General features: G+C 39.6%; 1 protein-coding gene across 3 annotated transcripts in view; it reads left to right on the top strand.

Moving 5' to 3' along the window:
* The window catches only part of LOC140283077 (CD9 antigen-like), a 237,946-nt gene that overhangs the window by 209,388 nt on the left and 9,852 nt on the right, over positions 1-18,706 (top strand). The window contains exon 1 of one of the 3 annotated variants that reach the window (XM_072377728.1): positions 2,941-3,112. The exons of 1 other annotated variant lie outside the window; for it this stretch is intronic. In XM_072377728.1, coding sequence (XP_072233829.1) covers positions 3,044-3,112 — 69 coding nt within the window. In that variant the 5' untranslated portion in view covers positions 2,941-3,043. Of the gene's footprint in view, positions 1-2,940; positions 3,113-12,546; positions 12,697-18,706 lie in introns of those variants that run through there. One more of the 3 variants, XM_072377729.1, reaches the window with a different exon arrangement.

Genomic DNA, 18,706 nt, shown 5'->3' with positions numbered 1-18,706 from the left:
TCATCTGCTGCAGATAGTTTTTTAGGCCTGACACTTCTTCTTTTGTCCTCCACTTGTCCAGTTTCCTCAAATGTTTTAAGGACACACTGCACACCATGCTGAGATATGCCAAGTTTTCAGCTAATAGCTCTTTGGGAATCACCTTGTTGCTGCAGAAATCCTATTTTCTGTCTGTCAAACTGTGTTTTCTTTGCTGTTTTTCATAGATGCAACTAAAGAAATGGGAACAAATGATGTATCTTTGTGACAGGCTGCTGGTAACAAAGTCCCTAAAGATCCCATTTAAAATGGCTTCTTTGCTAAGTTGTCTGTTCTGTGTCGACACAACACTGGTTCATCCCTTGAGTTAGGAGCCTTTTTTTTTCTTGAATGATTCATAGGTCAGAGTTAAGTGGCTTAACAAATAAAAACCCATTCCTCTGAAAATAGTCATGGACTGGATTGAAAAATGTCCAAGGAAAAACTTCAGAAAACCCAAAGAACTATTCCTCAAGACCATTTTAAAAGACTGGAAGAAAGTCTGCCTGCTTGGACGCAAAATATAAAGAAATTATAGGTGTCTCAGGACTATATTATATATAGAATATATATCTATGTCTGTGGAATTTAGAATGTGTGCACATTCAGTGTGATCTTATTTATTGGTTATAAAGTGCATCTGTATCCATTTTTTTGCCCTTTTGCGCTGCTGACATCCCACCACTAGATGTCAGTAGAATGCAGGAAATAATAATGATCTCATCTGTATAGTTTGTGTGTCAAATTAAATATCTCGAGAAGAAAATAAATCTTTTTGTGTGAGGCATTCTGGATTTTTGTAACCCAGTGAAAATGCTGAAAATTTAACATTTTGTCCTTTATCCTCCTCTTCCTCGTATTCTTGTCTGACCCTTTCTGCTACACTCTCAGAGGCAGGCAGAGGCTGCAGCTTTGAAGGGGCGCTTTGTAAAGGGTGAAAAGATGAACAGCATCACCAACACATTCACCATGAAGGGCATGAAGGCAGTGTTGTTTTAGCAGTTTCTGAGAGGAACACATTCAGTCTTTTATACAGAAACAAAACTGAGACAGTGAAGAAACACTGAGGGGGCTTCGACTCATCTGAAGCTGAAATCCAAAAACTTTGTTTCCAACACTCCAGCATAGAGCAGGCAAAGTCATTTAAACATTAACATTTCTAGAAAGATTACATGAAGATGAAATCTCCTGATGACATCCTTCGTATTTGAAGTCACAGACTGACTCACTTTGTGATACTTGGTTTTGAAAAAGTCGTCTAAATCTGTATTCAAAGGTACGAACACAAGTGATATAACAAGTGATAACAATATACTTTCAGGATATGAGCTTATTCAGTTTTTGAATTATTTTTCTTTGGCTGAAACTCTGTTCTTTAATCACTCATAATGCATAAAGTACAAAAACAGACCATTTTAGTGGGAATGTAGAAGAAAGTTTTGGGGTATGTAAGTCTGTTTTGCTGGAGCTGTGAGTGTTCAGTTATATTGGTCTCGTTTTGGTCAGCTGGGTTGCAATGGACTCCTTAATCTTCCCCATTACTGTGTGTTTGTGTGCAGCTGCAAACAAAGTCGTGGGCTGACAGCTCACACTGCTGCCTTTGTTCTACAGAAGAAGAAAACTGTCCCTTTTCCAGCACAGAGACAGAGAATATAGCCTCATGACTCACACACACTGATTTCACTTTGTGTTGACCTTTGTAACCTTTCCTGCAATTAGGGAAAATGCACTGTTCTTCATCATTGTTAAATATATATATTGCTTGTAAACTGACAGGAAATGTTGACTGCACTCCTCTGTAATATCATGAAAATGTTAAAAATGCAGTTGAAAGTTTGAGTGTTTAACATGTATATTTCAGTCATTTGTATTTTTAAAGCTGGTGATTAGCATTATTAGGCAACTTGCTAGCATCCCTAAGCTTGCATCCCATTGGTAGTGACTTGCATTTATAGGTGTAGCTTTCTCATTTCAATAATGGACATTCTCATTCTCTGGTTAGTCACTTGAGGACCTGAGCTTGCGACTATCATTTCTATACTAGTCATTAGCATCCCTTGGACAGTAAGCATTTAATTCTTTGTTCCAATCATTTACGTCTGACATGTCTAAGTCTACATATACTAGTGTTACGAGCATTTCTAGGCTAGTTGTTCATATCTAAGCATTATTAAATATCTAAATACCCATTTGTTGCCTTCAAATCAAACTCATGACTAATGTGTGGGAGGTCATGTCATGAACTTTAAACTAGGTTTAACTTAACTTTTTCCAGCAGTTGAGGAAGAATCTACTTTACATTTTACTGTAATTAAGTATAGCCTACACTTCTTAATCTATTTATTTGTGCCATAATCACACTTATCTGGTAACTTCAGTGACGAGTTGCTTTGAAGGTTCAGCTCAATTATCCAAAATAAACTGACTTCATTTTTACAGGTTAGGATGATGCTTGAATTATGTCTGAGGGCAAATTTCACTACTTTCCAACAATATCCACAGTTATTAAAGTTAGACCCACATTCATCAGCTGTAACATTAAGGTGAATACTGAAATACTTATTCATGCTTTTAGGCTTTGTTTTTTTTTTTTTTAATATAAACATTAATCCAGAAAAATGCATTAAAATGTGTTTGCTTAGTTTGCAGTTGTGAAAAAACACTCATCTACCCTTTGTGAGTTTTCAGTATTTTATGTTTTCGTTTTAGCACATTATTGACATGTCTAGAAATTAAGCACGATAAGTCTTTCTTCTTTTTATAATCCAACAGCTTCCTAATTCGGACGTTTGTCTTTATCAAAGCAGACAGTTTGACAAAAGGACAAACGACAAAGAAACATGAGCGAAAGCATCCTTCTGTGGGTGTTGAGCAGTCGATCACGTGTTTCTCCACAGTTGAATTGCAGAGCCCTGACAGAGGCGACTAACGGGACCGAGCACAGCCGAACTGACGGCGACAGAAGCAGCAGCCACGAAGTTGGCAGATATTTTACCTTTTAATAACCTGAACAGACACAGCAGGGATGACGGCGCTAACCAGCTGGGAGTTGTGTGTTAAGTACGCCCTCTTCATCTTCAACTTCATTTTCTGGGTAAGTGGAAAGAAATCATCAAATCAAATATATGCGCGTTCGTGCCTCCGTATTTTATAAGAATAAACCTCTAACAATGTTGACGAACCACCGATTTTCGGATAAATAATACAAATAAAAAGGTTCATCTTCGTCAAATATTGACAATGTGTGTCGTTAAAAGTTATGATTACTGTGTTCGCCAATATCCGACTGCAGTCGGTTGAACTTTCGGACTTAATAACGCACATGAAGCTGAGCATTCATTCAGCTTAGGTAATGTTTTAGAGCAGGGGTCGGCAACCCGCGGCTCTTTCATCCAGTACAACAGAAACTGCCTAGATTACCTTTCTCAGTTAGAGAAGCAGTGTCTAGTAGTGCAGGATGTTATAGAGCCGGTAGAGTCGTCTGAACGGATTTCACCTATAGTTACCACAAGAAAAGACAGACCAGAAGCAAGACTGTGTGGATCTACTAGAACCTAACAAGTCAGTTGTAGTTGATGGCTTTCCATTACCTCATATGGAAGAAATGTTCACAGAGTTGAGAGGAGCAACACTGTTTTCCACATTAGACCTCCAGAGTGCTTATCATCAAATTCCTCCACATGAGGACAGCCGCAGCTTAACTACCTTCATTACCCACCATGGCTTGTTTTGCTTCAAGCGGGTGCCATTTGGACTGGCATCAGCGCCCAGCTGTTTCCAGCGGATGATGTCAACTATCCTCAAAGGTTTGCGGGTGTACAGTGTTACCATGGTGACATTATCGTCTCAGGTGCAACAGCTGAGGAGCGTGACAAAAGACTGACAGCTGTGTCCTATACAGGATGCTGGGCTGGAGCTGAATCACTCAAAATTTAACTTCAGACAAAACAGAACTGTCTCACGTGCGATTGCTGTTTCACAAGCACCTCCACCTACAGACCTGCCCAAATTGAGGTCATTTCTAGGGCTCACATCATGGTATTACAAATTCATACCAGACTACGCTGCTGTTGTTGTTGAGCCCCTTAGAGAACAGAAAAGTGGAGAACGTACTTGTGGGGGAGACATTTCACATTACGTACTGACCACAGCCCTCTCATCACACTTCTAGCCTTAAAGGTCAAGGATGAGCGGGTATGTGGATATCCAGGTGGTCACAGGCTGTTATCATTCAACTATGCCATTCAGTGCAAACCAGGTCGAGAGAATGTAACAGCGGACTGCTTGTCTCGACTTCCGCTGCCAAGCCTAGAACCTAGCTTGGAGGATGACATGGAGGTGGAACTTAGCTCTGCACTTACAGCCATCGGTGAAACTGACTTTAAAGGTTCCTGTGCTTCATGTCCCGGACAGACTCGACTACATGAACAGCTCACTTCAAGATGGCCAGAGTCACCAAAAAGCTTGTTGCCAAACTTACAGCCTTTTTTTTTTTTTTAAAACTTCGGCATGAGCTCGCTCTACAAGAGGACTTAGTGGTGCGTGGCACACACACACAGACTCTTGGTACCGGACAGTCTCCAACCAAAGCTGATCTCCTTGGCACATGACACACCAGGGAACTGTGAGAACAAAGCAGAGTTTCAGAGAAGCATATTGGTGGCCAAGCATGGATGCCCAGGTTGAGGCAGCCATCAAAGCATGCATTACATGCCAGTCACATGACAAGTCTGCTATCACCCACACTACTCCACTACAACCTGTGCCATATCCAGAAGGAGCATGGGAAAAAGTAGCTATTGATGTGGTAAGGCCAGAGCTAACCTAGCAAATGGCCAGAGCTAACGTTTGTTCCCCAATTCACGGACTTTTATTCAGTTTTTATCTGCAGTCTTCAGCAGAGAAGGTGACCCCAAGGAGCTGGTTTCTGATAACAGCTCTCAATTCATGTCACAGGAGTTTGAAACATTCCTCGTTGACAGAGGCATTGTGCACAGGAAGTCTTCAGTCTACTATCCAAGGGAAAATGGAGAGATTGAACATTTTAATCGCAGCTTGAAAGATGCTTACAGACTGGAAGGAAAACCATGGAAAGAGTTTAGAAGGGAATTCCAATCATGTCTATCGTGCAACACCCCACTCTACAACTCAGCGTTCACCAGCTGAACTGTTGCGTGGTCGACCCATGCGCACCAAACTTCATGTGGCTGGACGTACACTTCTAGCAAACAAGACACTGTCATCAAGACAGGTTGCTCTCAGAGCAAGAGAAACTCTGAAGAAAAGCAAGGCTAACAGAGACCACAAGCAAGGAGCTAAAGCTGTGTTCTTCAGAGTTGGGTCATATGTCCAGGTGAAGAAACTTGGCAGTCTTCCTAAAACCCAGTGTAAGTTTTCCAAACCACTCAGAGTGATGGAGAAAAGAGGACAGTACACCTACCTGCTGTCAGATGGAAGATGTTGGAATGCATCTTACCTCGCACCCGTTTCTCTTCAGGAAAAGGAGGGTGACAGTAGCCGCAGTCGGACAGAGACAGTCTATGAATGCAGTTCTACGAACTGTCCACCTCGAATTTTGTTCTAAGAACTGCCCTTCCCCAGGGGAACGGTTTCATTCTGCATTCGCACATGAGTCAGGGACTGATGTGACGCAACCGTCTGCGACAGATGTCTTACTTTAGCGCAGTGTTTCTCTATTCCGGTCCTCATGACCCACTGCCCTGCATGTTTTCGATGTTTCCCTCCTCCACCACACCAGATTCAAATGAATGGCTCCATATCAGGCCACTGCAGAGCTTGATGACGAGCTGATCATTTGAATCAGGTGTGGTGGAGGAGGGAAACATCGAAAACATGCAGGGCAGTGGGTCATGAGGACCGGAATTGAGAAACACTGTTTTAGCGCCACACTCAACAACAAAATAAAACCTGCGAAAATTAAGGAGAGAAGAAAACAACACCACCAAGAAGCTAATAGCGAGGAGGCCACCGTGTTCATGGTCTGCATGACGGCAGTATTAATCATGGACGATCACATCAGGGGTCGAGATCGAGGCTGGAAGAGCACACAGCTCCAGTATAGCAACATGTCTCAAACATGTCTGGGATGGAATGCTGTAAACCAAGGCTTGGTCACTGTGGTGATGGGCATCATGTCAAAACTCTGTTATAGCTCGAGTAATTTCTTCGTGCCGTTTTGACAAAGTTTCACATGGAGTCACGCTTTCCAACATTTCGGTTAACAAGCCCTGTCGGGTGCTGTGTTGATGATTTGATATGCTGCTGGTTGCTATTTGAGCCATGCAGTTATCAAAAATTTTAACTGTGAAATAACAAAACAAGACTATGAGACAAAAACCTGACCTGACGAGATGAGACTGTGAGAAAAACCGTGGCTTGGTCATGGAAGGTGAGGATTCTGCAATGACCGATGGAGACCTGGAAACTAAGTACTGTGGGGAGGTGATTAATGACGAGATGCAGCTGTGGAACAGAAACAGGTGACATGAGTGAAACTTAACGTGACAGGGGAAAAAACATGACATGAACTAAACCAAGACCTGAAAACATGACAAAACATAACTGAAAACGTGACATTATGGTGTTTTTTTAAATGTTGAAACAAGTTTGTTGGGTTGCCTCGCGAGGTAGCAACAGTAGGAAGACATATTTTGCACCATACCTGACGCTGTGCAGCATCCTCTTTTTTAAAACCAAAATGATTCCACACAACTGAGGTACTACTCCTCTTAGAAGGGCCGTCACTTGACGCTAAAGTTTCATTAGTGTTGGCTGTTGTCGTGCTTGTGCCTGAGGCCATCGTCATCTGGTCAGTTTTTTTTAGTTTTTTGTTGGCCCTTTGCATGTTGAAAGTCACATGACTTAAATCGCAATATGTGATCATATGCGATTATGCGGTTAATTGCAAATGCTATTAACGATTAATTGCAGCCCTACTTTTTATCTGAAAACTTGATACATGATGATTAAAGTGTGCTCTTTAATGAATGTCACAGTCAATTAAAAAAAAGTTGGGTCAGCATGGAAAATGCTATTTGAGAAAAGAAAAATACCCAAATTGCATCTTACATCTACTTGAACTTTTGTGTTATTACAGACTGTAAAAACCTAACTTATTTAAACCTTTCTTATTTTGTCGATCGTTCAACTTCATCTTATTAATTAATATAGATCTATTTTTACAGTAACATTTGCAGAAAAAACTGAGATGGGGGCAAAAATGGCAGATATATTATGTAAAAAAGGGAAAGTCAATAGATGATTGTAATTTTGATATATTATCAAAAAAATTGTTTCCATGAAAGACTGTGCTCAAAGACATCAGTTTTTTTTTTGTTATTGATGCTTTAAAAAAATTCAAAAACTTTAAATTGATCATCAAATTATGGATTAATGCAGATTTCCTTGAATGATATACATTGAATTAGGCATGGCGGACAGTGTTTGGACAGAAGGACTAAGTTATTAGGAATATTCTCCTCTTATGATGCTGTTGTTGTGTGGCAACAAACTGACATCACCCTCAGATTCTCTGAAGAAAACAGCTAATTGTTACTTTTGCCCTAACAGCATAAGCATTGTGATGTCATCTGCACTGTTTAGTAACAAGTGAAAGTTTTTTTTGTATTTATTTATGCATATACTGGCTTCATGGTGGGAAGTTTGAGCAAGACAAGTTTGGAGAAGTTCCAAAAGGGGGCGATAAAGAGTCCATCCTGTCATTAAAGGTCTGCCAGGTTGAGCAGTCGGTGCTCTTTCTTTCTCACTGCCACAGAAAAGTTGTGTGATTAACCTATTAATGTCTTTAGAGAAAAAATGTTCCTTGAATGCAAGTTTTTTTCAGCTAATGGTTGGGGTGAGGCTTCATGCTAAAAGTATCAAACTTCTAAAATGTTAATGGCGTAGTAAGTAATTTCTTTAAACATTACATAGCTAAACTAAATGGTACAGATGGTTTACTTTCACATGTTTTCTTTAAGATAAAGTGTAGTCACTGAAAAAATGTGATTTACCCAATGGTAGAGCAGGACATTAAAGAATTAAATCAGTCTGAATTAAATCAGGACGCTTCCTCATTCGCACAAATTATTCAGCACATTTCCAGTGGGTTAGGGTTAGATATTAGGTCTCAGCATCTATGAACACATCCTTCTGCTCCTCAAGATATATTTACTTCTTTATATTTCTCACATGTATTGAAAATACCCAAATTTTAAGATGAAAATGAGGAAGAGATGTGAAATTTGGAGTCAATTCAAAAATCTTCTGACAGATTATAGATCAATCATGTCATCAATACTTGAGCATACTCATCAAATGACAGCCGTTTGTCACTGATGGTGTTTCCAAACAGAAACAGAGAGGAAAAAGGAGAAATGAAAAGCAGGCAGCAAGGGATGAGGCAGGCTCTCGCAGAGGAGGAAACAAAGCTGGTGTTGTTGGTTTCACTGGGTCTGCTGGGAGCAGAGAGCAGCTCCAGGTACCTCAGAGTCCGAGTCCCAGAGTTGTGTATGAACACACCTGTGGAACCTCATTTCTCAGTCTAAATACCATAATGTTGTTTTTAATGTCGTGTTTTCACCTGCATTGTAGCAGGGAGAGACAGCAAGAGATGACGGTACAAATACAGAAAAAAGAATCCGTACCAACAGCTAGTTGGTCTCTCAGAAACAGTTTGATCAAACAGCTCATATCCACCTCTGAAAATATGATTACTTGCTGCCAAGTGAATTAAATTCCTTGAAACCTTTAGACTTGGAGTCATTGCTTCTTCTGGAAAAGCTTTTCCCTATTTTTCAGATGATATAGCTAATTAATTTACCTTAAAAACAGCAGATGGGACACAAACAGGTCAGTATCACTTAAATAAAGCTGTGGATTTCTGTATGTAGGGACAGAAATCATTGGTACACATTGAAATTAGAGTTTGAACTTGAAGTTGATCAGTCTACTGATTTACAGTTTTGGTTACAGCTTCTCTAATGAGCAGATTTGATGCTTTTCTTTGTTGTATTTTGTAGTAAATGGCTTTCATAGTGCCTTATAGCCTTTCTGAGGTTTGACAGAGCATTTAATTGTGCGTTTTTCATTCAAACCCACAGATTCAAGCAGCATTTTACTCTTTACATTTATCACTTTTTTCTATGTCGTACACATTGCCTGCAGTTCTGTTTTTATAGAGCTATAGAGGCATTTAATTAGCAGCACCTGGTCGCTACTTACCCCCCCCATTCCTACGGAAGCAGTAATGTTTTTGTCAAATAATGACACATTGTAATATGTGTTGTGTCGTGTGTTATATTTGATCACTTTCCAGACTTAAATGATTTGTGTGCCTTTAAGCGTGAGAAAAGTCTTATGACAAAAAAAGGAAGTATTTGGAAGTATTCACAGGAAATTCTGACTAAATCTGACCTCCCTTACGTGACTACCATCAGATATGTTGAAGTCAAAGGACAAATCGGAGAAATGAAACCTTTATTAATTTTTTATTCACAGCAGTTACATAAAACACATAAAAAACACATCTATACGTCAGCACGCCTCACACAATCCCTTTTCTCTGTTAATGGATCCACCCAGCAGATCGTTGATCTCAGTCACTTGTTCTGTAAGAAATTAGGTCGAGTGACAGGTGGATGAAAAGGTCGGTTCTGGAATTTAACACCACTGTCAAAAAAACACATCCCCGTGCGAGCCATACACAGGAATTTGTTGTCATGACAAAGATGCCACAAAGACACCATCAAGAGTCCACAAAAAATGTCAAGTGACTGTAAAACGATGTGGTGCAGGACTGGAAACCCTTGCACGCTCCAGGGCAGTTTCAGGCCCGGGTGAATGTGCATAACCAAAGTGAACCTACTTCAGAATAAGTCAGAAACACATAGTTTTAAGGTTCACAAACTTCTCTAGTGTTGCTTTAAGTGTAAAGCAAGCTAACTTTATAAGGACCTTATGGTTTGAACACAAAATCAGAACAAAATCAGACCATATTTACGTGATTTACTAATCCGACCAGTTCCTAGCTATAAAATTAACTAATAATAAACCATTTGCCTGCAGTTCAATTTATTTTTGTCTTGCCTCTCATAGGAGCAAGTATTGAATTAATAAATAGTCTGTTAAGCTTTTATACTCTTATTTTCACTGAGATAATGTCAGTTTCAGGATGATATTTCCATCGAGTGTTTATGGTTCAGAGTTACATGTAGAAATGACTGAAGCAGCGAGAGAGAAGCTAACAAAAGAGATGTCAGACGTGCAGAAGGCATTTTCGTTTTTTTGTGAAATGTTCCGTGTTTAAGGGGTTTTCGAGGTTGTGCAGAAGTGGGGGCTGAGTTTTATGCAACTCTGTCATAGAAAATTTTGGAAAACTGGAAGTATGAAAAAAGTGCGTGCAGCCAGTGTGTATTATGCTATTATAAGATATCATTCAATTTCAGTTTAATGTAACTATCAGAAATATCTAAGTATCTCTCATTTAGTGGCAACAGCCTAGTTTTATTACCAGTTCAAATACAATTACAGAAAGATTTTATTCCAACTAGTTTTACCAACTGGCTTTCTGCCTCTGTCGTACAGTCTTTTAAAAAAATGCTGATCAGAGAAAGGCTTGCTTACTTTTGCTTGTATGATAGCATGTCAGTAACTTTCATAGCTCGTTACAGCCAGACAGCGTTTTGGGAAGGGAAAAAGCCGGCGTGCTTGGCTTAAAAATGTCTCTTTATGTTGTATCTTGGCTATCAAACATACTGCCTGTGACTGACATTAATGACAAAAAAGTTTTTTATTTGGTTTTCAAAAATTCTACTTTTTTTTTTCTGGCCCTCAGGCTGTATTTTGCGCATGTGTAACTGAGAATGACTGATTGGTGTCCAGACCTGAGGGATGTGGCACCTTGATTTAATTATAGTCTGTCAAATCATGTTACAATTTGTAATTAACACATACACACGCATACACACTGAAAACCTGAGCCACAGAGCCCCGCTACTTCACAAATCCCAGCGTCTCCCTGCTAACCATATCAGGATTGCAAAGAATCGTGATGATGAGCATATTTACTTCTGTCACTGGCAAAAGTATTACGTTTTAAATTAAGAAAATAATTTATATAATGAAATCAGAAGTTAGTTTTATGAGTTTTTTTGTTCTTTAATAGCTCTTTTTCCTTCCAAGCAGCCAGACTTTCTTGTAATCTTTTAAAATGGTCTTGAGCAATAGTTCTCCAGGCTTCCTGAAGGTCTTACAAAAATTTTCATTGGACATTGGCTGCTTTTACAGTAATTTCCAGTCCAGTCCTTGTTTTCAGTCCTTAAGCCACTTAACTCTGACCTATGAATCATTCAAGGATAAAAACGCTCCTAACTCAAGGGATGAACCAGTGTTGTGTCGACACAGAAGAGACAACTTAGCAAAGAAGCCATTTTAACCTTCAGCTGATCCATCTACTGTTGGCCCAAGCCTCATCAGAAATGGTCTCCATGGAAGGGTGGCTGTCAAGAAGCCATTCTTAAGGAAGGGAAACAGGGAGAAAAGGCTGAGCTATGCCAAATGACACAAGAAGTGGACTGAAAATCAGTGGCAACAGGTCTTATGGAGGGATGAATCCTCCCCAGAGCCCAGACCTCAACATTATTGAAGCAGTGTGGGATCATCTGACAGAGAACGGAACAAAAGGCAGCCCACATCCAAAGAAGAGCTTTGGGATGTCCTTCAAGAAGCCTGGAGAACTATTCCTGAAGACTCCTTAAAGAAATGACAGAAAGCTTGTCTCAGAGGGTTCAGGCTGTGATGGAGAATAAAGGAGCTCAGACCAGATATTCACTTTCAAGCTCGTTAGAACTGTAGAAACTCTGTTTCTGCCTCATCTGCAGAATTTACATTTATGTTTGCACGTTTCATTACATCGCTGCAACTATTTGCTTTTTTCCTCAGAAATGACGGGTGAATCAAGGCCTGCAAATTAATTGGCCATTTCTTTCTTTGATTACTTACTTAGTTTTAGTATAAATGACAAACTTATGATAAAAAGTGTTTTATCAAAAAAATGCTCTCATTTACGTTATCAGTTAAACAATAAAGTGTGAATTAATTTATCATTTACAACAACACCCTCTCCAGTCTGTGGTGGAAATTAAACACGATTATAAGTGGAAAAATGCATTTTTGCTGCTAACATGTAGCTGTTGCAAAGTTTGATTAATCCTTTAGTTTTTAATCAAAGCGTCTTTCCTGCCGCAGTGGTTTGCTCATTAAATCCATCGTCTCAGTGTTCATATGGTTCTGGCCCTCACACTTGGAGCCTGTTAATTGCTTTCACCTGTAGTCCAAGTAGTAAATCAGCAGGGTTTCTGAGGTCCGTCTGAAAACCTCTAAAGCAAACAGCCACAACATTCCTACCCCTTATTCCCACCTCCTCCAGCTCATCTCTCCTCCCCCTCCATTTCCTACCAATGCCCAGGTGAGCCACACATGGGTGTGGTTCACTCACTCAAAAAATCCTTCTGCCTCACTCTCCTTTTGTTCTTCTCACCAAGTCAAAGTAGAACGCTCATATTTTCCTCTGACGAAGGACTAAAACCTAATCTGAAAGCCATGAAGGGATTGCAGTGTATCAAGTATTTGGTTTTTGTCTTCAATTTCCTCTTCTGGGTATGTATTACTCTGAAAAATGCCATTTGTGGTTGGTATGTGAGGTTTCTGACACTGAGCTGCTGTTGAAGTGGTTTTGAAGTGGTTTCTTCTGTTATGTTTGACCTGCCTTTGATTGTTGTTCAGTGGTGTGTGTGTGTGTGTGACCGCTGAAGGAAAGATCTGCAACTAGTTAACCTTAAAGCTGCTTGTAGCTGTATTTAGAGTTAAATTGCTGGCGTTGTGTGTTCTGGTTCTGATAAGCTGCAAATCAGCAGAGTAGCTTCAGCTGTTAATGTTATGCGTAAACTGACAGTTTGGTGTGAGATAATACCTGCTGAGTCCTAGTTGTTGAACTGAAGTCACAAAGCTTTGAACAAACCTTCAACCTTTTTAATTATCTTTTGTTTGGCACTCTCTGAAGCTGCTTTAGATCTCAGCTGGAACCAACACTTGATTATTTCACTTATCTTTCAGGACACAAAACAAAATTGTGTTTAATGAATATCAAACTAAACTCTCATATGTTCATCTGTTCTCTTACTGTCAAATCTTGAATGAATAAGTACCTTTTTAAATAGAGGTACCATATTTTTGTAAAAAAACTAAACAAAAATGGTATCATGTTAACTTTAGAGCAAGAGTTGATTTTAATGTTGTTTTTTTATTTGAGTAGTGAGAAAACCAGGATTGATGGGAAAACCTTGTAATCGGAGGGTTACATTGAGCTCAACAAAAAAAGTTGATCCCATCTTTTAGTGCCTGTTCAGAGTCAATTATCAAGCATTGATGAAAAACTTTTTTTTTTTTTTAAGGACAAGCTTGTCCTTAAAAGTGCTATTTTCTCGCTTTATATCGGAGTAGACTGAGATGTGGATTGTAGCTTCGACAAATGAAATGAAGAGATGTTTTATAATTGTTTGAATAAATTACTAATCTATAATAAAGGTAATAGTTGAAGGGGAAAACTTCCTTTGTTTCCTGGTGATTTCACCCCTCATCTGTGACTTGACTGAGTGTTACAAACCAACACTTGGAGCCTCTGCCTGGAGACACTTCAGAGATTTATCATGCTAATTCGGTTCCTTTTTTATGTAAATGAAGCTGGGGTAATGACTGCACCTCATGTAGCCAACATTATAGCAGTTTTTTTGTTAATAGACAGACTGTATGTGATGTGTTGCATGTTTGTCAGATTGGTAAAAGTAACTCCCAGCAGCAGATGGAAAACTCATTCTGAGATCCACGGGGAGGCTGGGGTGATGTGGTGCCCTCAGCAGCTGTTCGGACCTTTTGCTGCAGGTCATGACCTCCGATCTCATTCCTGCACTTTACTATCAGTCTCTGCTGAACTTATCGCCTGTCAGTTTTGTCCTAAACTTTAGATAGAGTAAATAATGACCCTCATGTGCACCTCAGTTGGAATTAAATCTCTGTCGCCACACCTCCTTTAGAGATAAAGTCTCATCTGAATGCGGCTGAAATCTGAGTTTTAAAAGGAATAAAGTTCAAGGCTGCTCACTTCAGGTGTTTGTGTGACGAGACTGGGTGTATTTAACCGAGTGTAATTCAGACAGATTTGCTCACTGCCTGCTGTATTATTGCTGTAATTACCTGTTTACACCCAGTGTTGGACACACAGCTGCGCTGTGCGTAATCACTGTTTTGAGCAGTCTGCAGAGTCGGAATGTGATGACGCCGCATTGATCCATGAGACAACATAACATGAAGAACGAGAGCACACATCCAAAAGCGTAAACCTCGGATCAGATGAGTTAATCAGCCTTCAGTGTTCCTGTTGAGCTAAAAACTACATTTCCCACAATCGACACCATGTTCTGTTGTCATTTTAAGTGTTTTCAGGTTTTATGATGCAAACGCTGCGAAAATGGAAATCGGAGTCGCATCATCTCCTTTTAGGATGAATAAATATTGTTTCTCAAAGATGAATAATCTCATGTAAAACCAGTTTACATGCTTGTTTTAAAGTTTGTTTTTCCAATTCCATTTGACTAAACAATCCGGTTCGTGTAGTTTTCTGGTTTGTTTTTGTGTTCTGGCTAGATAAAATAAATCAACTTTAATGTTATTTTGAGGGGCTTTGCTTGAAATGTTGAACATTTCTCCAGCTTATGGAAGCAGCACAGATGTGTGGTGTTTTAGCTGAATTTAGTTGCACTGAAATCATGTCTCACTTAAATATTTTCAGACTTTTAGAAACTGAATTTATTTAAGACAAATGTAGTAAATCTGATTATTTCAAGGTGGAGTGGCTTGTAAACATTCTTTGTACTTGTGACTCAAACTTATCCCACAGAACTAAAGGTAAAATGACGAAAATGACTCTTCGGTTAAGCCATTTGTTTTTTTTTTCTCTTTTTTTCTTTTTCTTTTATAGGAAGAGGAGGTGAAATTAGGGTTTTTCTGTTGGTTGCAGTTCGCTACTTCACCTGTTGGTGTCACCACACGCACCAATCCTTAATGGACAAATTAAAAAAAAAAAACTTAATATCAGTTGATGGATGCTTTTTGTGTGTGTGGAGTTTTTGAAGCATATTCATAGCTGTGTGGCTCTTGACATCCAAACACAATCACAAAGGAGTGCAGTCGCTCATGCTAATGTTGAGCTACTTGACCACCTCCTTATGAGGTTTTTAGGGTTATTGTAACTTGTTTATGTGATCGTTAAAGCAGATTAATTTTATCTTATGAGCCACAGAGCCTTTTTCTGCTAAATTTAAATGTGTAATCTCTTCCTTGATGTTGGTGTGGAGGAAATGTTCACTTCCGGTTGCAGTCTCACTTATTTACATTACAAAGGAACAAACCTGTAAATTATTCCATAATTCCTGCCAAACTTTAGAAATTATTCACGTCTTTGTTGATTCAGCCCTGCTTGTGTTGCTGAGTGCCTTGAACTGTTCAAATGTACATGCTGCAGAACAGAAGTGATGACTTACTGTTTGTGGGTGGCCACAAAGAGGAAGAATCGGAGGAAATCTTTGATGTTTACACTGGAAGCTCCATTTCCTGTTTACTGTGTTGTGGTGTATAGTTATGCTGCTTTGGATGCTAATGTAAATGTAATGCCATGTTAACAGGGTTGTTGTGCTACTTCTGCGCAGACTCTTTGATGAATGTCCTCTAAATTTACCTCTTTCAGAGGATGAATTGCTTCCAACTGTGCTCATTTCACAACTTTTCTTTGGAAGTTGAAGGATAACTTTTAAAAGTTGTTTTAAAGGACGGGTGTGAAGAAACAAACGGGTTTTTCTGACCCTTGTAAAAAAAAAAAAAAAAAAAAAAAAAAAAAAAATTGCACTATTTTGAAACTGATAACATTCAGTTGTCTCAGTTGATGCCAGAAGCAAAACTTAACTGAACAAACCTGTCCACTACCTGAAGGAAAAATACCAAACATGTTACTTCACACAAAGACAATGCAGTCCTGAGTTCACCACGTTTGAGAAAGTGTCAAGATGGTGTGCCTTCCTCAGTTGAATCTGTGGCGCCACAACATGGTGCTGACACACTGTGGGTGTGGTGGGAGTCATTTTCGTTGCAACAGAATGTTGAGCAAGAACCATCTTGCTCACTTAACTTTCCCATGACGCACTTGAAGTGGAACTATGTGAAACATGCCATTGTTGATCATGTAGAGTAGAAATGTGGGGTTAAAGTCGGGTGTCAATATTTTTATTTTTAAAAAAGGCGTCTTATTAATTAATTAATTTTAGATAATCATCATGTAACTTAAGATAATGATTTTAGTCATCCAGGATTGATCAGAGAAACATAATGTGGTGCCGGCACCTGTGATTTTTATGGTGTGGTTTAACTTTACTGTCTCCAACTCACAAATGAAATTACACTCAAGCTTTTATGGAAGGGTTTATTGTAGGACTAGTAGACTGGATTTCAATTGGAAGAAAGTTTGATTGGATTAATGATTTGACACTGTAGATTTTTTTTTTTTTGGGGGGGGGCAGATTTTAGTCTGCTACTGTGATGGTAAATTTTATGTCTCAGGAATGACAGACCCTCCAATCCACATTAACCATTTGTATCACTCAGACACGCTAATTGTTTTAAACTATTTACCTCTTAATTAACACTCAGACAAGATAATAGTTTTAACCTCCTGTTTCTTAATTATCATCAAGACTGCATCCTGCCCCCCCCCCCCCCCCCCCCCCCCCCCGGAGATGTGGTTACACATCTAAAGAACAAAGCCCCCCCCAGGTATAAATGCTCTGTATTCCATTTGTCTGTATCTTTTCATACCATTGCCGATGAATGGTGCAGCTATTTCATTGCTCATCAGAGGTATTAGGAAGGAAGCGATTGAAAACTTCCATAACACCACTCTGAGCCTTTTTTTTTTTAGTCAGGCGTATTCTGTTTATTCAGATGCCTGACACTGAAACAAAATATATAAAATTTTATTTATTACTGAAGATAATTACGACATAAACAACATTAAAGCTACCAACTGACATGGGTGTTTGATAACCATGGATTTTTTATTTATTTATTTTTTTCTGAGCCATCAGTCAGCTGACGATGAGCAGCAGGAAAGAAAATGGCTGCTTACTTCATGATGGTCTCTGTGTACCAGCTGCTCACCAAAACAGTTTGTAATGAAAATGCGGGTGGCCTGCTAATCTAATTTCCTGAAACATCTGCAATCCGTGTTTACTGCCATGTTTACCAGGTCAGTCTTTGTGACATATTTTCGGGGTTTTGCATCACTCTGCCGCTGCCTGGGGCAGTTGTCACTTGCATTGAAATCTGCATGCTCTTCCTCATGCCTTTTTTAAGTGAGCTTAACACTTCTCAGGATTACAAAAACTCCCCTTGTTCCAGTAATTTTCCATGGGCTGCAAATGTCTGCTCTTCTTGGAGTATCCACGTAAAGGAGGAGCCTTTTCAGCTTGGATCTAATCCAATAAGTCCATATTTACATTTTGTAGATCTTGAGATTCCTCCTCCTTGTGATGAGTTGAGTCTAGTCTATTCACATTTGGTGCCAACGCAGGTCCTGCGTGATCCAATCACAAATAATCTAAATGCGTGTTCACACCTGCTGTTAAAATGCGTCCTGAGTGACCTTTGAGAACACCCAGGACCAGCCCAGTGTCATAAACTAGTTGTGCTAAGGAAAACAGTGTATTTGTGCCGATGAAGATTAAATTTGAACCTTTTTTTATGTTTTGTTTATTTGAGGGGGCAGGATTCAGTAGCCAGTAATCCAGAAAAAGAACATGAGTTTGCATGACCGTTATTGAGTCACAATCTCAAATGTGGTCTACCACACAGTTTGACGTATCCCTACTTTATCCCTGTGGGCCTGTTCCAGGACCTTTCTCCTGCTGCTGTCAAGCACCCGAGAACTGAGTGTTTGTAGCAAATTGGTCTAAATTTTAAATCCTTTAGGAATGATCCATACATCCTCTTGGGTTAGGCTTATAATTATTACATTCTAGGGCTCAGGTGAGGAGAGCAACACATTTGTTTTGGAACAGTTTAAAATGTAGTTAATTGGCTTATTGTTCATTCTACGTCTATAAAAGAACAAAAGGTTCAATGTGCCTGCCACTAATCCACTAATGCTTCGTCTGGAGTGGGGAGATCAGGAAGGAATTCCCCTGCAGGAAGGCGGCATTGGGAGGAATCCTCCCGACTTGTTGGGATGCACAGCGCTGTGTGTCACAGTCACTCCCTGTTGCTCATCACAGACGTCGGGATCATGCTCCACAACAGTGAAATTATTGAGTTGGCAACCAAGTGTGCTGACGTACAGTGTTTTTGTGGTTGCTGTGGAGACTGAGTCATTCAGTGGTTTGTTACTATGGTAGACTCGCAGTAACACTGTTTTTCTATGAATTACTTGACATCAGAGGCTTCACTCACTGTGCTTCAAGATCTGTTCATTCATTTACCACATGGGTGTGTTACCCTCATGCTTTCATGTATCCTCACTGTTGAGGGACTAAATTGTTGACCAGGTTTTTTGGGCGTGTTTCAGAAA

This window comes from Leuresthes tenuis, unplaced genomic scaffold, assembly GCF_036924035.1.
Source record: "Leuresthes tenuis unplaced genomic scaffold, fLeuTen1.0.hap1 SCAF_23, whole genome shotgun sequence".
NCBI lineage: Eukaryota > Metazoa > Chordata > Actinopteri > Atheriniformes > Atherinopsidae > Leuresthes > Leuresthes tenuis.
This window is presented reverse-complemented; position numbering and strand designations above follow the sequence as displayed.